Genomic DNA, 25,027 nt, shown 5'->3' with positions numbered 1-25,027 from the left:
TCAACAGCTGGAGTGGAAAACACACACGACGGATCTCGGTCCCCGTTTCCTCTCTTCATAGCTGCGGGATTCATTCATCCGTTCATTCACCGTCCGTTCATTTATCAATTTTAGAGGAAACCCACCAAAAAACATCCACTGTCATATTTTGACGTTACCGTGAGAGAGATTATCGAACGAAGAGATTTTTCCAACGGTCAAGATTCCAGCGGTGAGTTAGGGGTGAGCCGCCTAAACAATCTATTAGAGAGAGAGGGAGAGAGAGAGCGCCTATGTTTATTGTTATGTACGAGTAACACGACTATATACGACTTTGTTCAGCTTTATTTACATGCTTTGGCAATACTGTTCATCTAACAATAGCCTATAACATGCATGTCAGTGAAGCCTATTGAACTGAAATGAATTGAGAGAGAGAGAGATGTCAAAGAGAATATACTAGGTTAAAGAGAAAGAAGAGATTGAAAATAGGCAAATAAGGAATATGGGGATCAAAGAGAGAGAGAGAGAGAGAGAGAGAGAGAGAGACAGCAATGTCTTTTAGCTGAAATTCACTCAAAAAAAAAAAATCTAGCCACCCCCTTCCTTGATTTATGTTGTGCGGTTTAAACGGTCAACAAAACAAACTAATCCCCTAATTGTTGTTGTTGTTTTAAAGATGGAGTCGGCGCCAGACTGTGGCTGTTAACAGCTAACGGACTAATAACGGAGGTGTTTTGGAGAAGCAGCCCAAGTTGAAAACGCGGAGGGGGGAGAGAGAGAGAGGGAGTGAAGGGGTAAAGAAGAGGAGGGGGACGAAGAGATCTAGGTAACGGGTGGATAACGCAGCCCTGCCTCGCCTCGCCTAACCCTGGGATAAATAAACGGAATAAAAGGGAGGAGAGAGAGAGAATGTGGCATTGCCGTTACCCTCCGCTCTGAGTGAGGGGAGTCTCGGGGAGAACCGGTGGCCGTTAAACCTTAAGTGTGTGCGCGTGTGTGTGTGTGTGCGCGCGCGTGTGCATGCGTGCATGTGTGTGTGTGTAAGGTGGGGGAGTGGTGGTGTGGTGAAAACCGGTTTTTGATCCGCGAGAAAGTGACGTGCCGCCCTCCCACCTTCCCGCCCTTTGCCACGAGCCCCTGTCAACTCAACGGACAAGACACCAAGTCATTTTCACTGCTACTTAGGCTATATTGGGGGTTTTTTAATCACTGATTATTATTTTTTTTGAGTGTGTGTCTGTTGAACCTCACTCTGACTCTCGAAGTCTCGCGGGATAAAAGGAAATAAAAGGGAATAAAGAGAGAAGGGGAAAAAAATAAGCAAAACAGGAGCCGCCTATATGAAGATGCTGATGTGTGACCGCGGCGTCCAGATGCTCGTGACGACGGTGGGCGCGTTCGCCGCCTTCAGCCTCATGACCATCGCCGTCGGTACCGACTACTGGCTGTACTCGCGCGGGGTCTGCCGCGTGAAGAGCAGCGGCGACAACGACACGAGCCGCAAGAACGAGGAGGTGATGACGCACTCCGGCCTCTGGCGGACCTGCTGTCTGGAAGGTACGTGATCAGTCTGACTGCATGACTGGCTGTTTGTTTGTCTATCTGTGTATGTGTATGTGTGTGTGTGTGTGTGTGTGTGTGTGTGTGTGTGTGTGTGTGCATGTGTCTCTCTCTCTCTCTCTCTCTCTCTCTCTCTCTCTCTCTCTCTCCCTCTCTCTGTATGTATGACAAGCCTCTGTTTTTCCTCTTTCTGTCTCTGCCTGTTTCTCTGTGTGTGTGTGTGTGTGTGTGTGCATACATGTCTCTCTCTCTCAGTCTAACTCTCTCTCTCTCTCTCTCTCTCTCTCTCTCTCACTGTCTGTGTGTGCGTGAGCATGTGCCTTGTGTGTGTGTGCCTGCATGTGTGTCTCTGGTTCTGTGTCTCTCCACACACACACACACACCCTGCTGTCTGTCCTACTGTCTGCCTCTGTCTGACTGTCTCTCCTGCAGAGGCGCATTGGTGTGCCCAGTGTGTGTGTATGTCTGTCTGTCTGTCAGTCTGTATGTGGGTGTTTTTGCTTCTGTGTGTGTGACAGCATCCCATAATCCCTGTAACTCAGTTCTTAAGAAGCAGTCCTCACTTTACCCTTGCATCCCTTCCCCTGACACAGGAGAATAGAATAGAATAGTTGCTGATGATGTTGCCTTTGCTGTGATTTGTGTTCTGCTCTTGTTTTGTGAGCATTACACTCCATTGCTGATAGACTATAAGATGGAACAAATAAAGAACTTATGCTAACAGGCATCAAAAGATGTAGGTTGATGCCAGTTAGCTGTACCACTAACAAGTACCTGGATGCCCGCTGTGTATCTGCACACTGTTGCTATGAGTCTTACACACAGCCTGATTAGGAATGTGTTCCTTTGCATTTCCCTGAGACACACTCTACATATGCATGTCCATGTCACATATTACATACACAGGGTCAGGGCTTCCATGTTCTGCTGCGGCTCGTTCCTGCCGCATCAGTGGCATTTTGGATATACAAGTCCAGAGCCTGCAGCTCCACCAATCAGAAGGAATGTAACACTGACAAGTAGTCTGTAGTCAGCTCCGCCAATCAGAAGTACTGTAATACCAGCGCCACTCCTCTAGTCAGCTCCACCATGAGAAGTAATGTAACTCTATGATCAAGCCTCTAGTCAGTCCACTAAATGAGAAGCAATGTAACACTGGCATCCAGTCTGTAGTCAGCTCCACCAATCAGAATGTAACATTGGTGCCAGCCTTGCAGTGAGCTCCACCAATCAGAAGTACTGTATCAATCAGCTGGTTTGGTGTACATTTGCTGCATGGCAGTGAATTATGGCAGTGAATTATGGGTGAGTGCCCTATTTTAATTAGATTATTCAATTGAGACAATAAAACATAAACCTCCAAATAAGATTGAATCTAATCCTATGTATTACAACCACATTATAAAGCTTATAACCGAGGTGATTGCCCCACTATGCTGGTGGGGCTTTTACCAGCATTAGATTTGCATTAGTGTGTGTTGGGTTTGGCCACCGCTGCATCGTTCCCCCACCCTGTTGAGACTTGGCTTCAAAGACCCCCCCCCCATCCTTCCCCACCAACATCCCCTTGACTACACGACTGGAGTGGCCCTCTACTGTATGAAGGTCTCTCATTTCATATTCTCATGCCTCGTGGCTATGCAATGAACTTGAAAATCAAAACCTTAAACTTGGAGCAGAGCAGAGGAGAAGTGGTAATGAGAGAAGTGGATGAAAGGAGAAAAGGAGTAGATGGCAAAAATGTGTGGAGGGTGAAAGGGGGGGGTTGGAGAGAGGACAAGAAAAGGATAGAGGGAGCAGAGGATAAATGAAATGGGAGGAAGAGAAAAGCGGTTATTTTCCGTTTGATTTGGCTTTAATTAGCAGACAGTAGAAACATACCTGATAACAGCGTGTGTGTTTGGCGCGAAGCAAAGTACCTTAAGAGATAAGGAGAGACAACAAAAGGGGGTAATGCAGTTCAGACACAGACATCGCAGGGCCTGTTTACGCTGGTAAATGTGTTTGTGGGGCATCTCTGTGGCTCAGCAGACTATGGTGCATCACCATGGGAACGAGTTTGAGGTTGCGACGTAGGTGTGTGTGTGTGTGTGTGTGTGTGTGAATCATAGATTTGAGTCTGGCCTATGACCTTGGCTGCATGTCATCCTCTCTCTCTTTCCACCGTTTCTGTTGCTTTCCCTGCGGAATCTCTAATGAAGCAAAGATGCCGTAACACAATTTTTAAAAAATGTGGCTTTTACATCAGAAGAAGTTCAAGATCAGTAGTTCCCAACCTGGATTTCAGGCCACATCCAAGGGGGGCTACAAAAACTGTGTATGGATACTAGGCTTCTCTATAGTACTTGTGGGGTACAGGTTACTGGATAGTGTTGCTCCCAGTCTTTCTCTAAGCCTGATAGCATTATATTATTAATTCTTCCCATAATACAGTCTGCTTATAGTGGGAGACAACCAAATATGTCTGTCAATATGGCTACCATCACATGCTAACAAAAATACAATATAGCTGTTACAAAAATACAGCTGTTTAAATTGGGGTCAAGTATGTGTGTGTGTGTGTGTGTGAGTGTGTTGTCAGTGTCTTGCAGAATCCTTGTATCTAAAAACTTTTTGCTTGTCCTTGTTTGATGCTCTAGTTATGACTTGACATATTATAATTCACTATAGATGATTTGACTTGGATCCAGGGTCATGAAGCACATTCTACACAGAGGCAAGACTGTAAACTTTGTTTTTCAATTACCATTAAAAAAAGATTAGAGATACATTGCCTCTAGCGGAGGTTGACAATGTGTGCGCGCGCGCGTGTGTGTGTGTGTGTGTGTGTGTGTGTGTGTGTGTGTGTGTGTGTTGTCTGATGCAGCCAGACATAACCATCTCATTCTGGGGGGCGTAGAAGGCTATTACAGGGCCAGATGGCGCAGGTATGGGGCTTGATTGAACACACACACACACACACACACACACACACACATACACACACACACACACGCATACTTGTAATTGAATGAATAAATAGACAAATTCTGGGATATTCCCAAGCCGCCAAATAAGCACAGCTGTGGGAGCAGTAGGCCAAGTTAACACACAATGTCAGTACAATGTCACACAATGTCAGCACACACACACACACACACACTCTCTCTCTCACAGGCACAAACACAGAGACACACACATGGGCTCACATGCACAGGCACAAAAACATACAGACACACACATGCTCACTCACGTACACAAACACACATACAATTTCACACAAACACAACTAAAGTGCAGAAGTTCTCTTGTCTCTCTTCTCTTTCGCTCCATCCCTCCTTCCTGGGTCCCTGGTCGTCTTGGTTTTATTATTCATAAACGACCTCATAAACTGACAGGAAATGGATGTCTCTGACTGCTCTACATGTGGCTGTACTCTGCCTGACATCTGAGAGTGGGGGGGCATCATGTATGTGGTGTTCTTTAATGCACAGGGCGGTCATGCATACATGCTGTGTAGCATGTAGTAAATTTTACAATAGCAGTGACCATTTCTGTTTCAGGGAATATGGGGGGGGAGGGGGAAAGAAAAAAGAAAGAAGCAAAGATAGAAAGATAGAAAGAAAGAACAAAAGAAGGAAGGAAGGATAGATGGAAGGTATCAATGTTTCCAGTTTACCGTTTCAAATTTTCCATCTGAATCTCTATCAGAATTTTAGAATGAAAGCACCCAATCAGAATTCTAGAGTCTGAATGATCTACTGGATTCTAGAATGAGAATATTCTATCATAATTCAGAATCTCAATAGGCTTTATGGCTCTAGAATGAGAACATCCCATCGGAGTTCTAGAGTCTGAATGATCTATCAGGCTCTAGAATGACATTCCTTAATGTTCTTAAAGTTTGTTATGGTTATTGTCTGATAAAAGCAATGACAAAACAACAGTAAAACAACGTAATGTAAAATCAACAGATAGGAGCAGAATATGGAGGAAAAACACATGTGAAATACAAATGGGAAAAATTGATTTTTTCTATGTCATACCATTTGGCTAAAAGCAACAAAAGAAGTTCAGGTCAATCAGCCAGCTATGACAAATGTCCTGTCTCTAGAGCTCTAGAGTAAGGAAATGCTCTGCCATCATTCTAGATGGAGTTTCATGTTTCATGCAGTCGTAGCTTTTAACCTTCAACCTTTTAGCCTTTCCTTCACTGGGCGAGTTGACTGAGAACATGTTCTTACCGCATTTACAACAGTGACCTGACGGAATAGTTGCAGGGGAAGGGGGAATTACATATAAACGCACCCTCACACTGACGAGTTTGACAGTTTTCCTACAGCCATGTGCTTCCAGCCTCTTCTTTGAAAAAGAAACACAAAGATAAAAACTTCATTCTCAGATTTGCTGAGTTTTTAAGAATATAGTTTGTTTTCATGGTGTAGTGGGGCGTCTTGTGTCCTGACTGTTTATGTCCAATGTTGTGGGCCTTAATGTGTCCCTTGATAGTTTGGGCTTCTTCTGCCCTGCGATAGTTTGTGTGCGGTCAGATTGGGATTTCTTGCATCCTACGGTAGTTTGTGTCTGTGCAGGTGTAGCGAGGTGTCAAGTTCCCCCGTGATAAATGGCTGCAAGAAAGCCAGGAAATGAGGAAAGAAGGGGGTGTTGGAAGGGGAGGAGAGGGGGATGGAGGATGCAGGAAGAGCATGAATGAACGAGAGAAAAGAAGGGGGGAAAGAGGGGGAAACGGAGGCGAGCGTGTATGAATGAAGTCGGGGAGGGAGGGAGGGAAGTGATAGATGAGCTGTACATGGCCTCTGTTTCAGGTGAATCTCCAGGGAGTGTTTGACCATGCCCAGGATCTAAATGATCACCTGATAATAGAGAGAGACAGAGGGAGAGCGAGCGGGAGGGGAGAGGGATAGGTATTAAACAGGGATAGGGACCAAAATGATCACCTGGGAGGGAGGAGAGGAGGATAAAGAGGAACGGAGGGAGGGAGGGAATGAAGAAAAGGTGGTAGGGGGGTAAGGAGTGGAAAAGGAGGTCACAGCATAGGGGGATAGGCATTAATTAAAGATGCGGGGTGTTTGACCATGTCTGGGATAAAAACGATCACCTGACAGAGAGAGACAGTGGGAAAGATAGAGGGAGGGAGAGAGAGGGAGGGATAGGTAATAGGTAGAGAAAGGGAGCGTTTGGCCATGTCTGGGATGTAAACGATCACCTGGGAATAGAGAGAGAGGGTAGGGAGGGATGAGGGAGGGGAGAAAAGAGGATAAGGATGGAGAGAGGTATAGTATTTGACTAGTGTGGGATATAAATGGCCACCCAGGAATAGAGAGAGAGAGGGGAGGGAGGGAAGGAAAGTGTGATGAGAGGGTGAGGTAGGGGATGGAGGTGAGGTGTGAGGATTACGTCTAAACACACTCAAACCAATGAGTTTGACAGCCTTCTATAGTCATTTGCTCCCTGTCTCTTTTTTTTTGCAAAGAAACGCAAGATGTGTTGTTCCAAATTACTTCTCAAATGTGTTGGAAATGAAAAGTATAGCTTGTTTCTGTGTAGTAATGGCACTTAATGTTATGGAGAGAATTCTGGTTCAAAACTCAAACAAATAGGCCTATATAGTGGCATCTTTCTTATTCTGAACAACCAGAATTCAAGTACATTTGTCATTTCTGCAAAGATTTCCTCTGAGCATAGACAGCCTACTTTGACGCAGGACAGGATTCATCCTATTGGTTGACCAACACAAGCAAAATAAAAGTCTCAAAAATCCACAAATAAATACAAGCCACATGTAATTTGATTCGTAAAAGATTCAACAATTCATGACATTTTTTTGGTTCTGAAAAGACATTGTTACAAAAAAATATCTTTGATAACTTTAGTCAAATGTGTTCTAAAATGATAGAATACATGCATCTGTTTTTGAAAAGGATTTTATATTTATTTAAATGATGGTTTACAAAGCCCAAGTACCAAAGTATTATTCAGTTTATTGGTTTGTACATTCAAATATCATAATACGTATGTATTTATTGAATACAGTACTCTTTGAACCAGAATTTCCTCCACATATTGTGTCCTGTGAACATTATACCGTTGGTGTGTAGGCGGTAGGGAGGTAGTATTCAGCCATGTGTGGGATATGATCAATCACCTGGTAATAGAGAGAGACAGAGGGCGGGGAGAAAGAGGGATTGAGAAAGGTGACGGAGGGAGGGAAGGAATGAGGAAGGGAGAGAGGGAGGTAGGGTGGGGTAAACAGGGTTCCTACACAGGTTTGGAAAGCCTGGAAAAAGTGTGGAAAATGAATGCAATCACTTCCAGGTCTTGAGGAGAGAGAGGGTTAAGCCTCAGACAGAGCCAAGGAACATTTAACCATGCTTAGAAAGGAGAGATCCACCGAGGGAGGGAGGGAGAGAGCGAGGGAAGGGTAGGGGAGAAGGGAGGGATAGGTATTAGAGACAAGGAGCTTTGGGGTGGGATGGAGAGAGGCGGGGAGAGAGAGAGGGGGATAAAGGAGGGGAGGAGGGATATTAGCTATTAGTTGGAGATGAAAAGAGTTTGATTGTGCCTTGGGAAAAAATTATCAAGCGGGAAATGGAGAGAGACAGAGGGAGGAGGGTACAGATGGAAGGAGTGAGAGAAGATGAAGCGGAGGGAATGAATTTTTGACCATACCTGCTAGTGAAGGAGGGAAGGAGGGAGAGAGAAAATGAGAAGATTAGAAGGAAGTAGAGTTGGGGAGGGGGTGAGAGGAGGAGGAATGGAGAGAGATAGAGGGATGCTTGAGAGTAGAAGACAAGAGGAGAGTGGGTAGGGAGGAAGGAGGGATGAAGGGTAGATTGGAAAGGGATGGAGGGATGTTTTTGAGGGGAGCAGAAGACAGTGGGAAATGACGGAGAGAGAGAAAACATGGGCGTTTGAGGAAGGGAGGGACCGAGAAAAGGAGGAGAGAGAGAAGAGGGAGAAAGAGAAGAGGTGTGCAACCAAGCAGAACCTGTCTCGTTCTCTTTCATCAGCCATCACCGTGGAAACCAGCCTCTCCCTCTCCCGCCCTCTCTCTCTCTTTCTCTCTCTCTGTCTCTCTCCGCTTCTCTCTCTCCTCCTTGCTGGAAAGAGGTAATCAGAGAGAGAGAGAGGTAGAGAGAGGTAGAGGAACGGAGAGAGAGAGGAAGAGGCACAGTCACCCACACTAAGCTGTCAGAGGCGCTCTGAAGAAACAAGCAGTCCAATTTGCTCTGCTTTTCAACTTCCTCCTTCCCTCCCTCGCTCCCTCCCTGCTCTTCCTCTCCTCTGTTTTCTAGTAGTGTGTGTGTGTGTGTGTGTGTGTACGTGGGTGCATGTGAGAGAGACAGAGTGAGTATGAGTGCATGTTCTGTATGTGTCTGTATGCCCATACATGTGTGCATACGTCTGAGTAGGCATGTGTACCTCTATGAAATGTGTAATAATTGTGTATTTATGTATATTATGTGTTTATATTAAAGGTGCTATGTCTAGCATTTTAAACATCAATGTATCATTGTCAAATTAATTGTGATACATTGGTATAATTGGCGTAAACAAATGAGACCATGATTGAGATGATTGGTAGCCTCTATTTCACACCAGTGGTATTATAAGTGCTTGTGTTTCTTAAAGTTAAGACTACATTTCCCATAAACCCTTGCTGTTACAAAGACGATGTTGCACCTTGTCCCCCTTCCCCCTCCCTGATGTCGCTCCACATGCATTTGTTTGCTCTTTCACTTTACTGAAGAGGATAAACATGTTGGAAGGGATTTTTCACTCCTTCCACCATCTGCCATTGTGGGAAACTCTGAAAGCTTTAGCTCTGTTTGCTCTGGAAGAACAGCGCCCTCTTCCTGTTTTGTGCCGTAAAGCAATCCAGCAGATTTCTCATGATGTGATGGTCTTGCTTGTTTATGGTATTTATACTGTCTCAAAGTTAATGTTGTAATAATTTACTGATGTTAAAATGCTAGGTGTAGCACCTTTAAGTCAGTGCTAGAGATGTGAGCTGGTGTTTTGATGTTTCACTTGTACACTCTGCTGTACATCCTCAGCTTGTGTGTGTGTGTGGGAGAGAGAGGGCAAGAAAGAGGTCAGATGGCTGGTCTGAAAGCTCATGCCCATAGTTTGTCACAACAGTAGGGGCATCTGGATACACAGCATTTTTGTTTGTGTTTTTTGTGTCTCCTTTTTAACCTTGATTTGAGGCAGTATTTCTCTCCAGTGGAACATTTTCACTATTTAGCATGCAAACCTCATTACTCTCCTATGATTTCATGAACACTCAACAAGGACTAGACTGAAAACTCGTATATAAAGCAGTCAGCGTCGTCCACCTCAGATATGATGATATGCTGCAGTTTGTTTAATTACATATTTATTGTATAATTGATCAGTACTACACTGGTTTTCTGTGGAAAGCCCTTGATTCTGGGCCTTGATTCTAATGTGGCATTTTGGTCAGATTTCCCAAAGGTGAGCATATATTTTATTATAATAATTATCCTGGGGTTCAAAGGCTTTTCCATCCTGCCAAGAATAGTGTTTTTTGTTGTTTTTTTTCGAATAAGCATGGACAAATTTAAAGATATTGAAAAACAAAATATCAGCTATCGGCAGCTTCAATCCAGAAATATCGAAACCAGTACTGGCTTTCAAAAACCTTTATCAGTCAAAACCTACTGTCAACCACTAAGTCAAACACTAGCTTTCCAGCATTAAACATTAAATACTTGTAAGACGCAAACTACTGCAAGGCAACACAGATAATGTCCTTGTGTTGGAAATTTTCAAGAAGTCATTTTGTCCATTTGCACGGTTCGAAGAAAGACAGAAGAAAGGATATAGAGAGAGAGAGGAGGGAGAAGAGAAAGACTAAAGGGAGAAGTATAGAGGTAGAGAGAGAGAAGGAGAGAGGGAGAGGAGTGAGAGAACGAGGCAAACGGACGCAGAGAGCGGCAGAGGAAGCGAAGTGAAGTTGAACGATTGAAATAATTAAACAGATAAATGGAAGAACGAGACAGGGGAGAGAGAGGCGGCAGACGAGGGGAAGAGGTACAGATAGAGCGGGCGAAGGAGAGAGGGAGGAGAGTGAGAAAGAGGTAAAGAGATGCAAAAAGAGAGAGGGAGAGGTAGCGAGGTGAAGTTGAATAATTAAAGTGTGTTTGTAGCGCGGGACTCTAACAACAGCCAACAGTTAGTCAGGCGTCGGTGAAATGGAAAGTGTTTCCACTCTACCTCTCGCCTTTTAGCCCTGGGACTTGCTGTACTTGCTGTTTTCATACATAATTTTAAAGAGTGTTTGTGTGTGTGTGTGTGTGTGTGTGTGACAGATTGAGACTGTGGAGCTTGTGCATTATCTCACGGTGTCTGTGGGCCCTTAAAACGATTGAAAGAAAATTTAAGGCCTTAAGATGTACTAAAATGTCTTGAATACAGTTATTAGAGGTTGGATTTTTTCACCATGCAGTGACAGGTTTCTTTGTGCTGCGTGTCCACTCTTAGATTAATACAGGACAGAGTTATTAGCACAATATGCAGAACATGTTTTTTCATTGCATCTGCTTTACAATACAATTGGACTTCATGTCCCTTAACAATTAATTTCTTGTCTTTTTTCTTATTCTGTCCATTTATAGTTTCAGAGCTTTCATTAGCCATGCTCAATCGTAAATAGTCTGGTTTTGTCAGCTTTGTTTATTGATTTGGGATTTTAGAGGTGTATGTGTAGCATTTCAACATTAATGGGAATGATGGAAAATCAGTTCAAACATGTTTATCCTCTTCAGTAAAGCAAAAGAGAAAACAGACGCACACGGATGGATGCCAGGGACGGAGGGAGGGGGGGGACAAATAGCAACATCCTCTTTGTGACAAGCAGCAACAGGGTTTATGGGGAATATGGCTTTAAAGACGAGATGAAATGAAAAATGCCTTTTTAACCCTTTTAGATCACATCCCCGGTCATACTGTGCACCTATTTAACAATAGATGCCAAAAAAAATACCAAAAATCAATTTCATTGTATTCTTATATCAAAATTCAATCATGTTTTCTTCCTGTAAAACAAAATATGCCGTGTGCTTACGTAAGCATGCCCGTAACTAATTTCAACCAATAATATCATGACATCCACCCATCAATCAATCTTCAACTTTTAGCACACAGAGCTAAGAGGCTAAGATTCATTAGTTAGCTAGCTAGCAACAGCATGGTACTTCGGTGTGTCTTCGGGTGTTATGACACACCCACTTTTCAACGTTCAAATCAAATTCCTCCCAACGTTATGTCCCGCCTGTCTTTCCTGTTTCACTCGGAAATACGTCACGATACGGAAGTTAGATACTCTCGAAATGCCGTTTCATCTCGACTTTAATTTTGAGAAACAACAGCACTAATAGTACTACTGATGTGAGATACAGGCTACCAGCCGTCTCGACCATGGTCTCATTTGTTTACAGTAATGTAATATAAAATGTTGCACCATTAAATTGTTTTAAATTCCAATCCAGGTAGCACTGAAAAGGTCTTCAAGTCTCAAATTTGCATTCAGAAACCCTGCGTCTGTTGCAGATATCTATTGATGCCTGAGTGGATTGTATACATTTTACAATTGTTAGATTAATTTGTGCAGAAAATGAACCTTGTTGTCAGGTAAGATCCATTGTAGATCCAGATCATAGATCATATAGACCAGGAACAGGTCTAGGATTGGCTACTTGTATAACATGCTATTACTGTGAAGTCCCTCTCTCTCTTCTTTATGGGGCTGTGCTTTTTGAATCTGCTGTGAACTTAGAATGACGTCATGGTTTTACATGCCGCACTGAGAAGTGAGAGCGCACATACACAAGGGAGAGTGCGTGTGTGTGTGTGCGTGTGCGTGTGCATGTGTGTACGTGTGTTTATACGTAAGTGACAGGAACAGCACAGTGAACCCAGTAGGCGAAACTAGACCACAGTGACTCAGGCAAACACACACGCACACACACACACACACACACACACACACACACACACACACACACACACGACTCCCCTCCCCATTCGCTGTGTCCCATCATGCCTTGCTGTGGCTGTAGTTGCAGCTGCCCTCGGGCCACCCTGACCTTTGTGAGGCAAATGTCTCCTGATGGATGCTCCCACCGTGTGTGTGTATGTATGTGTGTGGTGTGTGTGTGAAATGCGGTTTGTATATTTGCTATCTTAGTATATATGTTTCTTTCTGTGTGTGTGTGTGTGTTCAATTGGTATACAGCAGTGTGACATAGTCACTCCCGATCAAATTAGCCTGAATGTGAATATATGCGTATATGTCCAAATGTATGTATGTGTGTGTGCGTATGTGTGTACTGTGTGTGAGTGTGTGCTTGTGAGCATGTGTGTGGGTGTATATAAGTGTGATGATCAGTGTGTGACACTGATGCAAGGCTGAAAATAGAGCAGAAAATCTGTGTAGATAGAAGTCAAGCCCTCGCTAGTGAAGACTGATGGGAGAAATCCATCTTAATGTGTGCAGAGCTCATATGGTTATGAAGGAAAAAAGCACATTACACTAAACGCAACGAAAGTGTGTGTGAGACTTGGTGACATGTATACACACATTTGGTTCAGTCACCACAGTTGGGGATATTCTCAGTGTTTTGTTAGTGCCAGTAATCGTCTTGTTATTGATCTGTTTGTTGGCTCTGCAGCCTGATCAGTGATCACAAATGATCTTTTCCCCTGTTGCCTTCACAAACAAGGAAATGATTTTAATTATTTAATGGTTAGCATAATAGAACTTCAAACATATCTCCAAAAATGTGTTTAGATGCTGGTGAGGTATTGACATTTTTTTGTTGGCTATATTGGATGAACATGTTTGGTCACTCTGATGTAACTATCCCTTGTGATATTGGGCTGAGCACTTGTGTGGAAACCTAGGTTGAATATTAGAGGAAGGAGCTGGTATGTATACAGTATAGGACATGGAGAAAAGACACACTGTTGTTCTCTCTCTTTCTCTGTCTCTCTCTCTGTCCCCCCTCTGTCTCGTCTGAAGGTGTCCACAGCCAAACAGCTTATTGAAATGAGCCGTCACGACCAGCAGGACTAATATCATTGAAGTTGGCCTTGATAGTCTTACTGCATAATCAATCTGAATTAACTTCCCTTCACACAAAATGCTGGGTGGAGAGAGAGAGCGAGAGGGAGAGGGAGAGAGAGAGAGAGGGGGACGGAGCATGAAAAGGTGGAGGAGGCAGAGGAAAGGAAATTGACTATTTTCGTGAATCGATGGCACGCGGTGTAAAGCGCAGTCAGCGGTGCATGGCGCGGGCGGGAACACAGGGCGTGGCAACTGACGTTTGGTGTTTTAGCGGCCGGCAGCGCGCACCTGTGGCACAGTTGGACGGGGTGGGATTAAGAGGAATACATTGTCAGCGAGTGTGGTAGGGGCTGGCATCAGCCGTGACCAATCAAATCACCTCCTTTCCTGCTGAAGGCAGCTTTGGAGAAATGACAGAGATGGTGGATAAGAGGAGATGTTGCATGTAGAATGGGAGGAAAATGATCTTCTCTTCCAATCTAGCTCTTTCTTAGTGGTCAACAATACCGTACAACAATATAAATTATTTTGCATGCAAATGTGTGCTGCCTGTAAACTAGCAAGTAGTCAGAAATCATAGAAGTCAGATTTTGTGATCTGCAAGCTGACTGAACAAAACCTGATTTGATCCACCATATCTAGTTCAATGTCCCTTTTAAATTTCTGTTTATTTGGTTGCCTGGCAACGTTCCCACCTAGGTGAAGCCTCTGCTAACATAGCCAAATATATAATGGCTTTTAACGAGATATAATTGTCCTATAAATATACTTTTGGTGTCAGCCACTGCAGTTGCAAAGCCACAGCTACCTAACTTTGACTGAATCACAGACTGACTGACCTGATTTTGGCTCCTGATGAACATGTCTTGTGCTCAACTGTCCTTTTTCTACAATTTTATTCCAGCCTCAGTTTTCAGTTTGCATTAAGGCAGTTTCACGCCACCTCTTCTGTGGATGTATCTGTCTTCTCTCTGCAGTTTGCAGGGTGGTCAGGACTAGACTAGAAGAACCGCTGTGCGCGTGATTGACAGGCATTAGGGACGCCTCCTGGCAGAGAGCTTGCTTGATGAAATATGTCCTGGTACAGGAGAGGGAGTCAGGGAAAGATGAAGGGAGGCGAGGATCCACCTATATTCTTGGTTTACCCACCATTTAGTTCACAAAATCAAGTTTATCCCCCTTTTCAAGCCAGTAATATGAAATAAATGCTAAAGAGGGAGGAGGACAGTAGAAGCAAAGTTTAAACTGCGTGTGTGTGTGTGTGTGTGTGTGTGTGTGTGTGTGTGTCTGGCGGGAGAGGGGGGGGGTTGCAGAGGTTTCTCCATGATGATATCATAGGCTGGTTGTGACACCTGACATAAGCCTGTGTGACAGCTTAGTGACTCACACACTGATCCAGCATTTGGAGGTAGTTCGACACAACCTCAGTGCGGGCTGAGAAGTATATAATACTGTCACACACACAAGTACACTCACCCACACACACACACGCACACACACACACACACACACACACACACACAGGTCAGGTTACAGAAGCAGGCTAGTGACAATGCATTTGCAGACTAACCGACAACTGAATCTATAATATTTGGTGTTTGTATTCCCATCCTTCTTTTATCTATTCCAATCTAATTTCAGCTTGCAGAACACATTTGGTGAAAGTATCAAATGTTATATGAACCCCTGCACATTTGTTTGTTTTATTTGTTTGTTTGTTTGTTTTGGGAGTTAAAGGTCAAGCTTGTTTTGGGAGGTACAGGTCAAGTGAGGAATATTATTTTCCCATCAATATAATTTCCTGTGAGAGAGCGTTAGAGAAGATATTCTTGCGTAGTTTCTTTGCCAAGGGGTGGCAACCAGGAATCGTTATGGAGCTGAAGAAATGGATTAGAGCTAGAGAGAGAGATAGAGAGAGAGAGAGCAAGAGAGTGAAGGTGACAGCAGCAGCACATGTTAATCATAAAGTGAGAGACAGTCACAGTGTGTGAGAGAACATTTTGCCACTGTTTCTCTCTCTCTCTCTCTCTCTCTCTCCCGCTGTTTATCTCAGATCAGGGTATCAGTCTCTTACTGAGCTCCCCTCTTCCCACCCACACACACACACACACACATCCACACACCCACACAGACACACCCACCCACCCCGTTCAGCCATATACATATATCTTCTCTTCCCTGTGTTCCTCCTCTGTGTGTGTGTGTGTGTGTGTAATAGTTTTAAAGATTCCCAGTGCGCTGTTTGTTACTCAGTTCACACATCATCTTGATGAACAGTCTGACCTGCAGGTCCAACATACCAGCCTTAATGACCCTCCCTGGGTGTATGTATGTGTGTGTGTGTGTGTGTGTGTGTGTGTGTGTGTGTGTGTGTGTGCGTGTGTGTGTGTGTGCGTGCGTATAGGTGAGTGTATGTGTGCATGTGTGCAGCTTGAGGTTATTTTTAGCAGATTGTTGTTTATAGTATGACATCATCAGGAATGCTAATACAGTCTGAGGATATTGATCAACATGTGAGTGAATGAGTGTGTACATCACTCTGTGTGTGTGTGTGTGTGTGTGTGTGCCTTTAACTGCTTATTTATTCAGTTTCTCAGCCATTGAGAGATAAACATAAGCAGCCATCTATCTCTCTAGTCCCTCAACCCCGTTCTGTGTGCGTGTGTGTGTGTGTGTGTGTGTGTGTGTGTGACTGAACGTGTGCACACATGCTCCTCCCCTCACTGGTACTTCATTGCGTGAGGCCATTTTGCTGCTCTATACATCAGAACGGTTCAAAACAGATCCATCCATTTAAAAAGGCAGGAGGTATAATGGATTTCCCGGCCGGCAGACGTGAGGCAGAGCGCTGATTGATGACGCGGCACGCCTTGATGCCTTCAACAGAAACGGTGCAGGCGGCGGTTACGTTGTGTGTGCGACTCGTATCATCTGATCACAGCGGGACGCATCAACTGACAGGTGTGGACATGGATTCTGCTCCCATCGGATCGTCACTGTAAAGAGATGGAGAACGGGAGAGTGGGAAAAGTAATGCAGACACAGATTTAAAGTAGCCATTTTCAAGCCAAGTGTCTTTAAAATCCAATCTTCAGATAAGATGGAATTTGAATGATCCCCATGGGGAAACAGTAGTATAGGATCCAGGAAAGAAAAACATAGAATATAAATAAGAATATAGAATAAGAATATAGAGTATAATATATAAGAAATGTATTAATGAAAGTATGAAAAGGATCTGGATTGCAGCATTAAGAGGCTATGCAAAGAACGTATTGAGACGAAGAAAAAATGCAGTATGAAATACATGTAAAAAATCAAATTATTAACATATATACACTATATATAAAACATTGGGAAAATGAGAATATGAAGATACAGCAGCAGGTGAAATTACAGCTTATTTTGCACATACTGTATATGTGCAAAATGTGCTCATATTCACATAAACGGTTCTACAGAGAGCCATGTATGTACAGAAAGTGTCATGTAGACATATACACTTTATTAAATAAATTAAACTTACAGATGTAGATAACATGTACAGAACGTGCAGATGAGAATCAGATTGTAAACATAACTTAAAAATGAAAGTGTGGAAGACACATTATAAACAACCCACATCTTTCCCCAACTTTACTGGATATTTTGATTGTGCCGCTAAACTTCAAATTGCCACAATCAGCTTTTCACTAATTAAGAAAAATAGCCTTATTTTAAAACTGGCAACTGTGCATTTTTATAATTATGAAAGGGGTTTGAAATGTTTTTTTGGACGGGGGGGGGGGAGGGGGCTCTTAAAGTCATGAAAATGACTCAGCAGGTTTTTTTTATAACTACAGCGGCAGCATATGCAGGCTTCACGATGAACATGAATCATATTTTTATAACATGAATAGGACATATATGAAGAGATCGTTTCCAAAAAGCTCTATATCCATTTGGGAAGAAATCACTACCTAACACACTTAACATACTGTATCTAGAATCCTACTTAAGTTCCCTACTATCCTCGATTGCGTCAGTTGAATGAATCGATTTATGAATGATTTTCTGAGCGTGGGTGTTGGTTTTTTATACGGTGGTTTCCTCATTTTTGGAGAGAGACTCTTCATATGCAAATGAGCGACGTGGTTGAGTCGTTCATTCGTTTGTCGCCGCGCCTCCATCCTCTTCCTCCCGTCTCTCTCTAATTCTCCCCTGCCGTTTTACCACCACACTCATTTGCCACCTCTTTCACCACCACTTCCTCTCTCTTCATCCTCCTTTCATCTCTCTCTCTTTCCTCGTCTCTTGCCCTACCTCCTCTCTCTCTCTCTCTCTCTCTCTCTCTCTCTCTCTCTCTCTCTCTCTCTCTCTCCCTGTGGTGTGGACCAGTAGCATGTGTGAATGGGACTGAATGAAGGGTGGGAATGAAGCACACACACACACACACACTCACACATACGCACGCACATATGCACATTTGCACATGCACACACAGAAGACATGCTGAGGTGTGTGTGTGTGTGTGTGTGTGTGCACACAGTAGGGGTTTGTACAAAGAAGGATGAGTCACTCTGCCTGACTCACGGCTGCTTGTAGGAGACCTCATCCTAGTCAATACAACACACACACACAGCATACGGTGTAGCGCACACAAACACATGCACACTGACACTCACAGCACAGTAAGATAGACACAGACTCACCATATGGGGGAGCACACACACACACACACACTCTATCACAGACAATGATAAACATCCTCAATCTAAATACAGAAGGCTTTTACTAACATGCATGATTGATAGTGTTCATGTATCAATTTAATGAGCTGTGTGTGTGTGTGTGCGTGTGTGTGTGTGTGTGTGTTTGTGCACATGCAGTGTCTGTATTTAAGTGTTATGCAAGTAGGCTGTGTGTATGTGTGCTTTTGTGTTTTAGTATTTAAGTGGTATGGGTATGGGTGTGTGTGTGTGTGTGTGTGTGTGCTGGGTGTGATAAGGCTTTTCATTAGTGTTTCCCACACACAGCCTGAGGGCTACAGCTCTGTCCCGCATCAGCTGTCATCTCTCTCTCCTTCTCTCTCTCTCTCTCTCTTTCTCTTTCTCTCTCCTTTTCTTTATTTTCTCTCTCTCTCTCTCTCTCGTTTATGTCACGCACTTACAAAGCTACGGTATGCTGGTTGTGTGAGTGTGTGTGTGTGTGTGTGTGTGCTTGCTTGCACATTTCACTCCCCTTAAAAGGTTTACATTTGTGTCTGTGTGTGCACCTCTGTGTGTGTGTGTGTGTTTGTGTTGTCTGATTGAGAACAATGTGATCATACCAGGATACATAACACAGTATGTATGATGTGATTAATAACCATATTGAGCACACACACACACACACACACACACACATAGGTTAGAGCCTGTCTCCATTGAATATTCATGTAAGCAGGATCCCTGCCGTGGCTCTGATGTGAAATCGCATGACTTTTCCATGACTTTCCACAACTGAGTCGGAGCGCTTTCATGACCTAAAAATGCTCCTCCTTCCTGGTTTGTTAATCTTGTTTTTCAGGTCAGAAAACTTCTAAAGGGGTAAACAGTCTGCTTTCCACTACCATCAGAAAAACAGCAGAAAAACACCATCTAACGCAGTGAATGTGTGAAACATTCACAGTTGAAAAATACACTGGTATATTCCTGTAAACCTCCTACACATCTTATCAAATATATTCCTAATATATTTATAATATAATTGCTTCTCATTCATTTTATTTCCGTACTGTTGCCACTCGGCTTGGATGGCTTGTCGTGAATATAACATTTGAAGCTAAAAATGACTTGCTGCAGTTCTGTGAAAACTTTATAACTACTAGTTTTCTTTCATTTAAAGGTTGCATTGTCCTTTACTGGCTGAGTAACTTTCATTAACCCCGATGTCCGTGAAATTCATTCAAAGCACACTGTAACGTTTAAACTGCTTGGTGGTCAGTCAGAACAAGAAGTGGGTTTTAATTTATGCCTAAATGCATTTTTTTGGAGGCTTTAATCCCACAGCAGCAACACGACTGATTTATAACTTTCCATAAAGAATATTCTATAAGTGTGTTGGCACGCATGTGTGTGTGTGTGGCATGAGGAGTTATAGAACTCATGTTACGACCTGGTTTTTCAAAAAATGTCTAACCGAGGAAGTCCCTGATTATGTTTTACTCACAGTTTTTTAATGCCGTGTGTTTTTCCTCTGCAGGGACGTTCAGAGGTGTGTGTAAGAAGATCGACCACTTTCCAGAGGACGCCGACTATGAAGCAGACGCTGCCGAATACCTCCTCCGTAAGTCTGACACACACACACACACACACACACACACACGCATCCACATATACACCCATACACTCATCAAAAATAGAGATATAAATAATCAGGAGGGGATAGAGAAAAAGAGTAGCAGTAGATTAGTATATTAATAGTACATTAGTGGTAAATGATATTGTAATATATTGTAAACTGCTTTGGCAATACTGCTTTGGACAGCCGTGTCAGTAAAGCATGAATTGAATTGGAAGGAAGGAGATGCTGAATGGAGAGACGCTCTGAGTTGCTGTGCGCATCCAGCAGAGAGGAGAGCACAGCAGATGGGATGGATAGAACGAGAGGAGAATGAATGGACGGATGAGTAGACAGATGGATGGGAAGGAGGGAGATCCTGTATGTATTGTTTATTGCCACCCAGATCGCAGCACACAGATAGAGAGAAATAGGAGGAGGAGGAAGAGGGAGATGGATAGAGGAAAACGCAGAGAAGGATGGAGCTGACTGGGTTTTAGCTGAGACAGATGAACTGAGAGTGCGCATGATGGAGAGAACAACAGAGAGAAAGAGAGACGCCAAGGTTTTATCAGCAGATACAAGAGAAAGATGGGGAAGCCATCGCGCTGATGAGAAAACGACAAAGAGGAAAGGAGGGAGCGCCTCATTGTTTTCCTCAACAGATACACAACAGAAATAAAAGGAGGGATGCAGCCATACACAGAGAGAGAGGGTGAATTATGGAGGAAAAATACAGAAGCGGAAAGGAGGGAGCGCTCTCCGTTTTGTTTTCCACGACAAATACAGAGTAAAGATGGACGGAGCGAGAAAACGGCCAGAAAAAGAAAAAAGAAAAAGAAGGATGCAGCCTGTGCTGTTTTTCACTGCTCCACTGAGCACAGAGCAACATCCCCAGAGGCGGCCAATTAGATTACAGGCCCCAGAGTCGGCCAGCCAATGGGGAGCGGGGACCTAGTGACCGGCATTTCATACTGCCCAGGGGTGTGGGCCACGGGGGCGGGGCTTAACACTCAGCCACACAACGCCACTGGTCACTGCGGCTGTCAGTCACGCGGGTAGAATGTTTTGGAATTCAACAAGACAGCAGAGCAAATCAAATAAGAGAGCATACGCACACACACACACACACACACACAATCTAAATATACTGTTGGTTGTGTAATTTCATTACTTTGGGTGTAAAATGACACAACTATGAGGTTAAAGCACATACTGTTCGCTGTTTTTTTAAGGCCATCTTTCTCTCTCTCTCCATCCATCTCTCTCTGTAGGAGTCTGAAGGCTTTAACATGTTCTGAATTCAGGCTCAATCAAGCATGCAGCAGCACGCTGGCCCCTGTGTGTGTGTGTGTCTCTGCACGTCGATGTATGTGTGTACGTGCAAAACGCATCCTCCGAAGCAGACACACACACACACACACCTGCACGCACACACACACACACATTCAACATATTGTACTGACAAAGGATTACTACATTGCCTGTAGCTTAAGAGCCATGTTTTATTCCCTGATGGATAGACTGAGTGACATTAACCATCCAAAACATTGATGGAACATGTTCTTAGTTTTACATAAAAGGCTGTGGCTTATTGACAGGGTTCTTCAACTTTTTCCCAACTGAGTAAATTTAGTGTTCTCTGAGGAGTAGAACTCGTGAAAGCATAGTTGCACTGTACTTCTGTCATGTAGAGAGAAGCCCGCAATCCATTTATGTACAGCAGTATCGGCAGCAAATCTTAGGTTGCGGCCCAAATTTAAGGTCAGGCAACGATAGCAGTGGGTCCTCAAATTATCCTTACATTTGTATTTTTTAAATGCTAGAAGTAGCATCTTTAAACAACTGTAAATGTTTGGATCTTTTCCTCATCCGATTCTTCTCTGCTTTGTGTGTGTGCACATGTGGCTGGATATGTGTGTGTGTGTGTGTGTTTGTGTGTGTGTGTGTGTGTGTCTACAGGTGCGGTGCGTGCCTCCAGTATCTTCCCCATCATGAGCGTGGGTCTGCTGTTCCTGGGTGGGCTGTGTGTGGCGGCCAGCGAGTTTTACCGGAGCCGACACAATGTCATCCTCAGCGCCGGAATCTTCTTTGTCTCCGCAGGTTAGTTAGTTAGTTGTGTGTGTGTGTGTGTGTGTGTGTATAATATATATATGTGTGTGAATGAGTGTGTCTTGGTCTGTGTGTCTGTTAGGGGGGAAGTATTTCTTGGATATTTTCTTATTGTAGTAGCACAGTAGTTAAGATAAACAAGAAACTCTTCTGTGCACCCATTTATTGTGTGTGTAATATTATGTCCTCTAATATGCATTGTTCTACTTTCTGTCAAGTTTTCTCTTTGCACACAAAACACTCATACACTCTTATGTCATATTTTGACCTGAATAGTCATCTTGACCTGAATAACAGCTGCATATGTTTATATAACCCCACACGTGTTTATATTGTATTCTTAATGTATTTATTGCTTATTTATATTCTGATTTTGTGCTTGTATTCCATTTTTCTTTTTCCCTCGCTGTATCCTATTACCTTTGCTGCTGCAAGCACCCAATTTCCCCACAAGGATCAATAAAATTTAATCTTATCTTAATGATAAGCGCAAAGAATTAAAACAAATAGAAAAGGGCACTTCCCGGTGTATAGTGCAATCTCCTTCGCTACACCTAAAATGGCGACTACAGAATTTTTTTCCAATCGTTGCCATGGAAACGAGGATTGTTTCATTTGCGGACACGGTGCGCGAGGCTCAGCAAGTCGGGATGCCAGGATGTACCGGCGCTTATCTCCGTGACAACGTTTATTAAAACAAAAATATGGCGGCCATCTTAGGTGCCCCGGCCAAATGACCAATGCAGAATCCTAATCATTTTTCCTCATTCTAATTCTGTGGGAGGTTCAAGGAATTCCTATAAAATCAGATTTAAACACAAGGTTATCGCCTGCTGCATTCCAGCTAGCATCAACTGCATAAGCAATGTTGGGTGTATGTGTGTGTGTGTGCCCATGCATGTACATCTGTATGTGTGTGTGTGTGTGTGTGTGTGCGACTGTGGGGCGACATCAAACAGAGGCGCGCGGCGCTCAAATATTTGTTGAAGGAGCCCATTAGGCGCCTAAAGCACACAAAAGCGCCTGTCTGAGAAGCCAGTGTGTGGAAATTGGACGCGGCAGCCGATTAATCAATCAGCAAGAATACCATGACGCCGCTGTGATACACTATGAGGGTGTGGGAGCGCGGACACACATGCGCACGCATGCACACACACACACACACACACACATAATCTATCACATGGATGCTGACACTTAGAATCTCTAGAATCTCTTTTTGCTATCTCTCACTCACACACACTTTAACACCCCCACCCCTGACACACACACACACACACACACACACACACACACAAAGCGCTGTAATTGCTGTTCAGTGGGATGTGTAGGGTCCCATTGGGTTTTGTAGTAAATTCATGAAGCCAAATTGGTAATTATTTACCACAATAGTGCGGGGCTGATTCTGGCTAATTACAGCTGGCTAATTGTTCCCATTCTGTGCGTTCCACCACACTGCATGAGCACTGTATTCTGGACTAATGATATGGAATGAGAGAGCCCAGCTGTGTGCAATAACCCTCTCCCACGCCTCCATCTAGCCCTCTTTCTCTCCCCTCCCTCTCTCTTATGCTCTCCACCCTTTTCTTTGCTTTTTACACTCAGCACTTCTCTCCTGTCTCTTTCTCCCGTTCTCTAACCCTTTCTTTACAATTTTTCATTTTCAATTTGATTTTCTCACACGCTTCTTTCAATTTCTTTCCACTTTTGCTCTCCCTAATCTGCCACTCTATTCTCTCTTTACCTTTGTGAAGTTTTTTTTTATTTGATGCGTCATTCTCGCTCGGAGTTTCTCCCCTCTTATTGATTCTTGTTCATTTACTGTATATTTTCCCATGCTTTGTTTTCATTCTCACTAGCCTGTCTCATTCCATCTCATTCTCTCACAAACATTGTTTTCTCTATTATTTTTCTCTGGATGGATGGATGTTTTCTCTTCCTTTCCGTTGTGACCAGATAAAAGCTTGTTCTTTCTCTCTTTTCCCCCTGTTGGTTTGTTCCTTCTGTTTTTAAATAGTAATGTAACCCCTTCTTCTCTCTTACTGTTTCTTTCCCTCTCTCACTCCCTTTTCCCTCCCCTCTCTTTCTCCCTCCCTCTTTCTCTCTCTCTCTCTCCTTCCCCACCAGGCCTCAGCAACATCATCGGCATCATCGTCTACATCTCGGCCAACTCGGGCGACCCGGGCCAGAGCGACAGCAAGAAGTCCTACTCCTACGGCTGGTCCTTCTACTTCGGCGCCCTGTCCTTCATCATGGCCGAGATGGTGGGCGTACTGGCCGTGCACATGTTCATCGAGAAGCACCGCAAGCAGCGGGCCAAGTCCCGCACCGAGCTCATCAAGAAGTCCGCCTTCAGCCGCATCCCGTCCTACCGCTACCGCTTCCGGCGCCGCTCCAGCGTGCGCTCGTCCGAGGCGCCCAGCCGCGACGCCTCCCCGCTGGGCAAGGGCGGCTACACGGGGCCCGCCGCCTCCGAGATGCCCATGTACACGCTGAACCCGCGCGAGGCGGGCAACGCCGGCACCAAGTCGGCCGGCGGCGGCATGGGCGGCCTTCTCAACTCGGAGAGGGAGTTCCTCCAGAGCAGCACGCTCACTAAGGACTACAGCAAGGACCCCAACCGCAGGACCACGCCCGTCTGAGAGGTGCTGGCCGCAGATATCTGCCCGATCAGAGTATCAAAGAGGATGATGAGAAATAAGGGAGGGGTGGGGAGGGAGGTGTGAGGGAGAGCAGGGGACAGACAGGGTTAGGGGGTGGGTGGGGCGCAAGGGGGTTCGATGAACTTCGACTGTGAACTTTGAACTGTGAACTTTTAGCCTTTGAACTGTGAATCCTGAGCCCTGTCAGGGTGCGCGCGGGTGTAGCAGGGTCGGTTTCCACGGAGAAGTTGTTCCCAACTCCACTTTATCACATATCACTCTAGTTATACCTGTGACTCCTTACATGTGACGGCACATTCTTTTAGTTCAATTTATGCTC

At 44.2% G+C, this 25,027-nt stretch overlaps 1 protein-coding gene across 1 annotated transcript; it reads left to right on the top strand.

Annotated features, from left to right (window-relative positions):
- The first annotated feature begins 1,322 nt into the window (after positions 1 to 1,322).
- Positions 1,323 to 24,687, top strand: cacng3b (calcium channel, voltage-dependent, gamma subunit 3b). Its single transcript, XM_071912243.2, has 4 exons — positions 1,323 to 1,539; positions 19,856 to 19,939; positions 21,896 to 22,036; positions 24,173 to 24,687. Exons 1-4 carry the CDS (start codon positions 1,323 to 1,325, stop codon positions 24,685 to 24,687), a joined length of 957 nt encoding a protein of 318 aa, XP_071768344.1.
- Positions 24,688 to 25,027: the final 340 nt, after the last annotated feature.

This window comes from Centroberyx gerrardi, chromosome 7 (assembly GCF_048128805.1).
Source record: "Centroberyx gerrardi isolate f3 chromosome 7, fCenGer3.hap1.cur.20231027, whole genome shotgun sequence".
NCBI classification, from domain to species: Eukaryota; Metazoa; Chordata; class Actinopteri; order Beryciformes; family Berycidae; genus Centroberyx; species Centroberyx gerrardi.
This window is presented reverse-complemented; position numbering and strand designations above follow the sequence as displayed.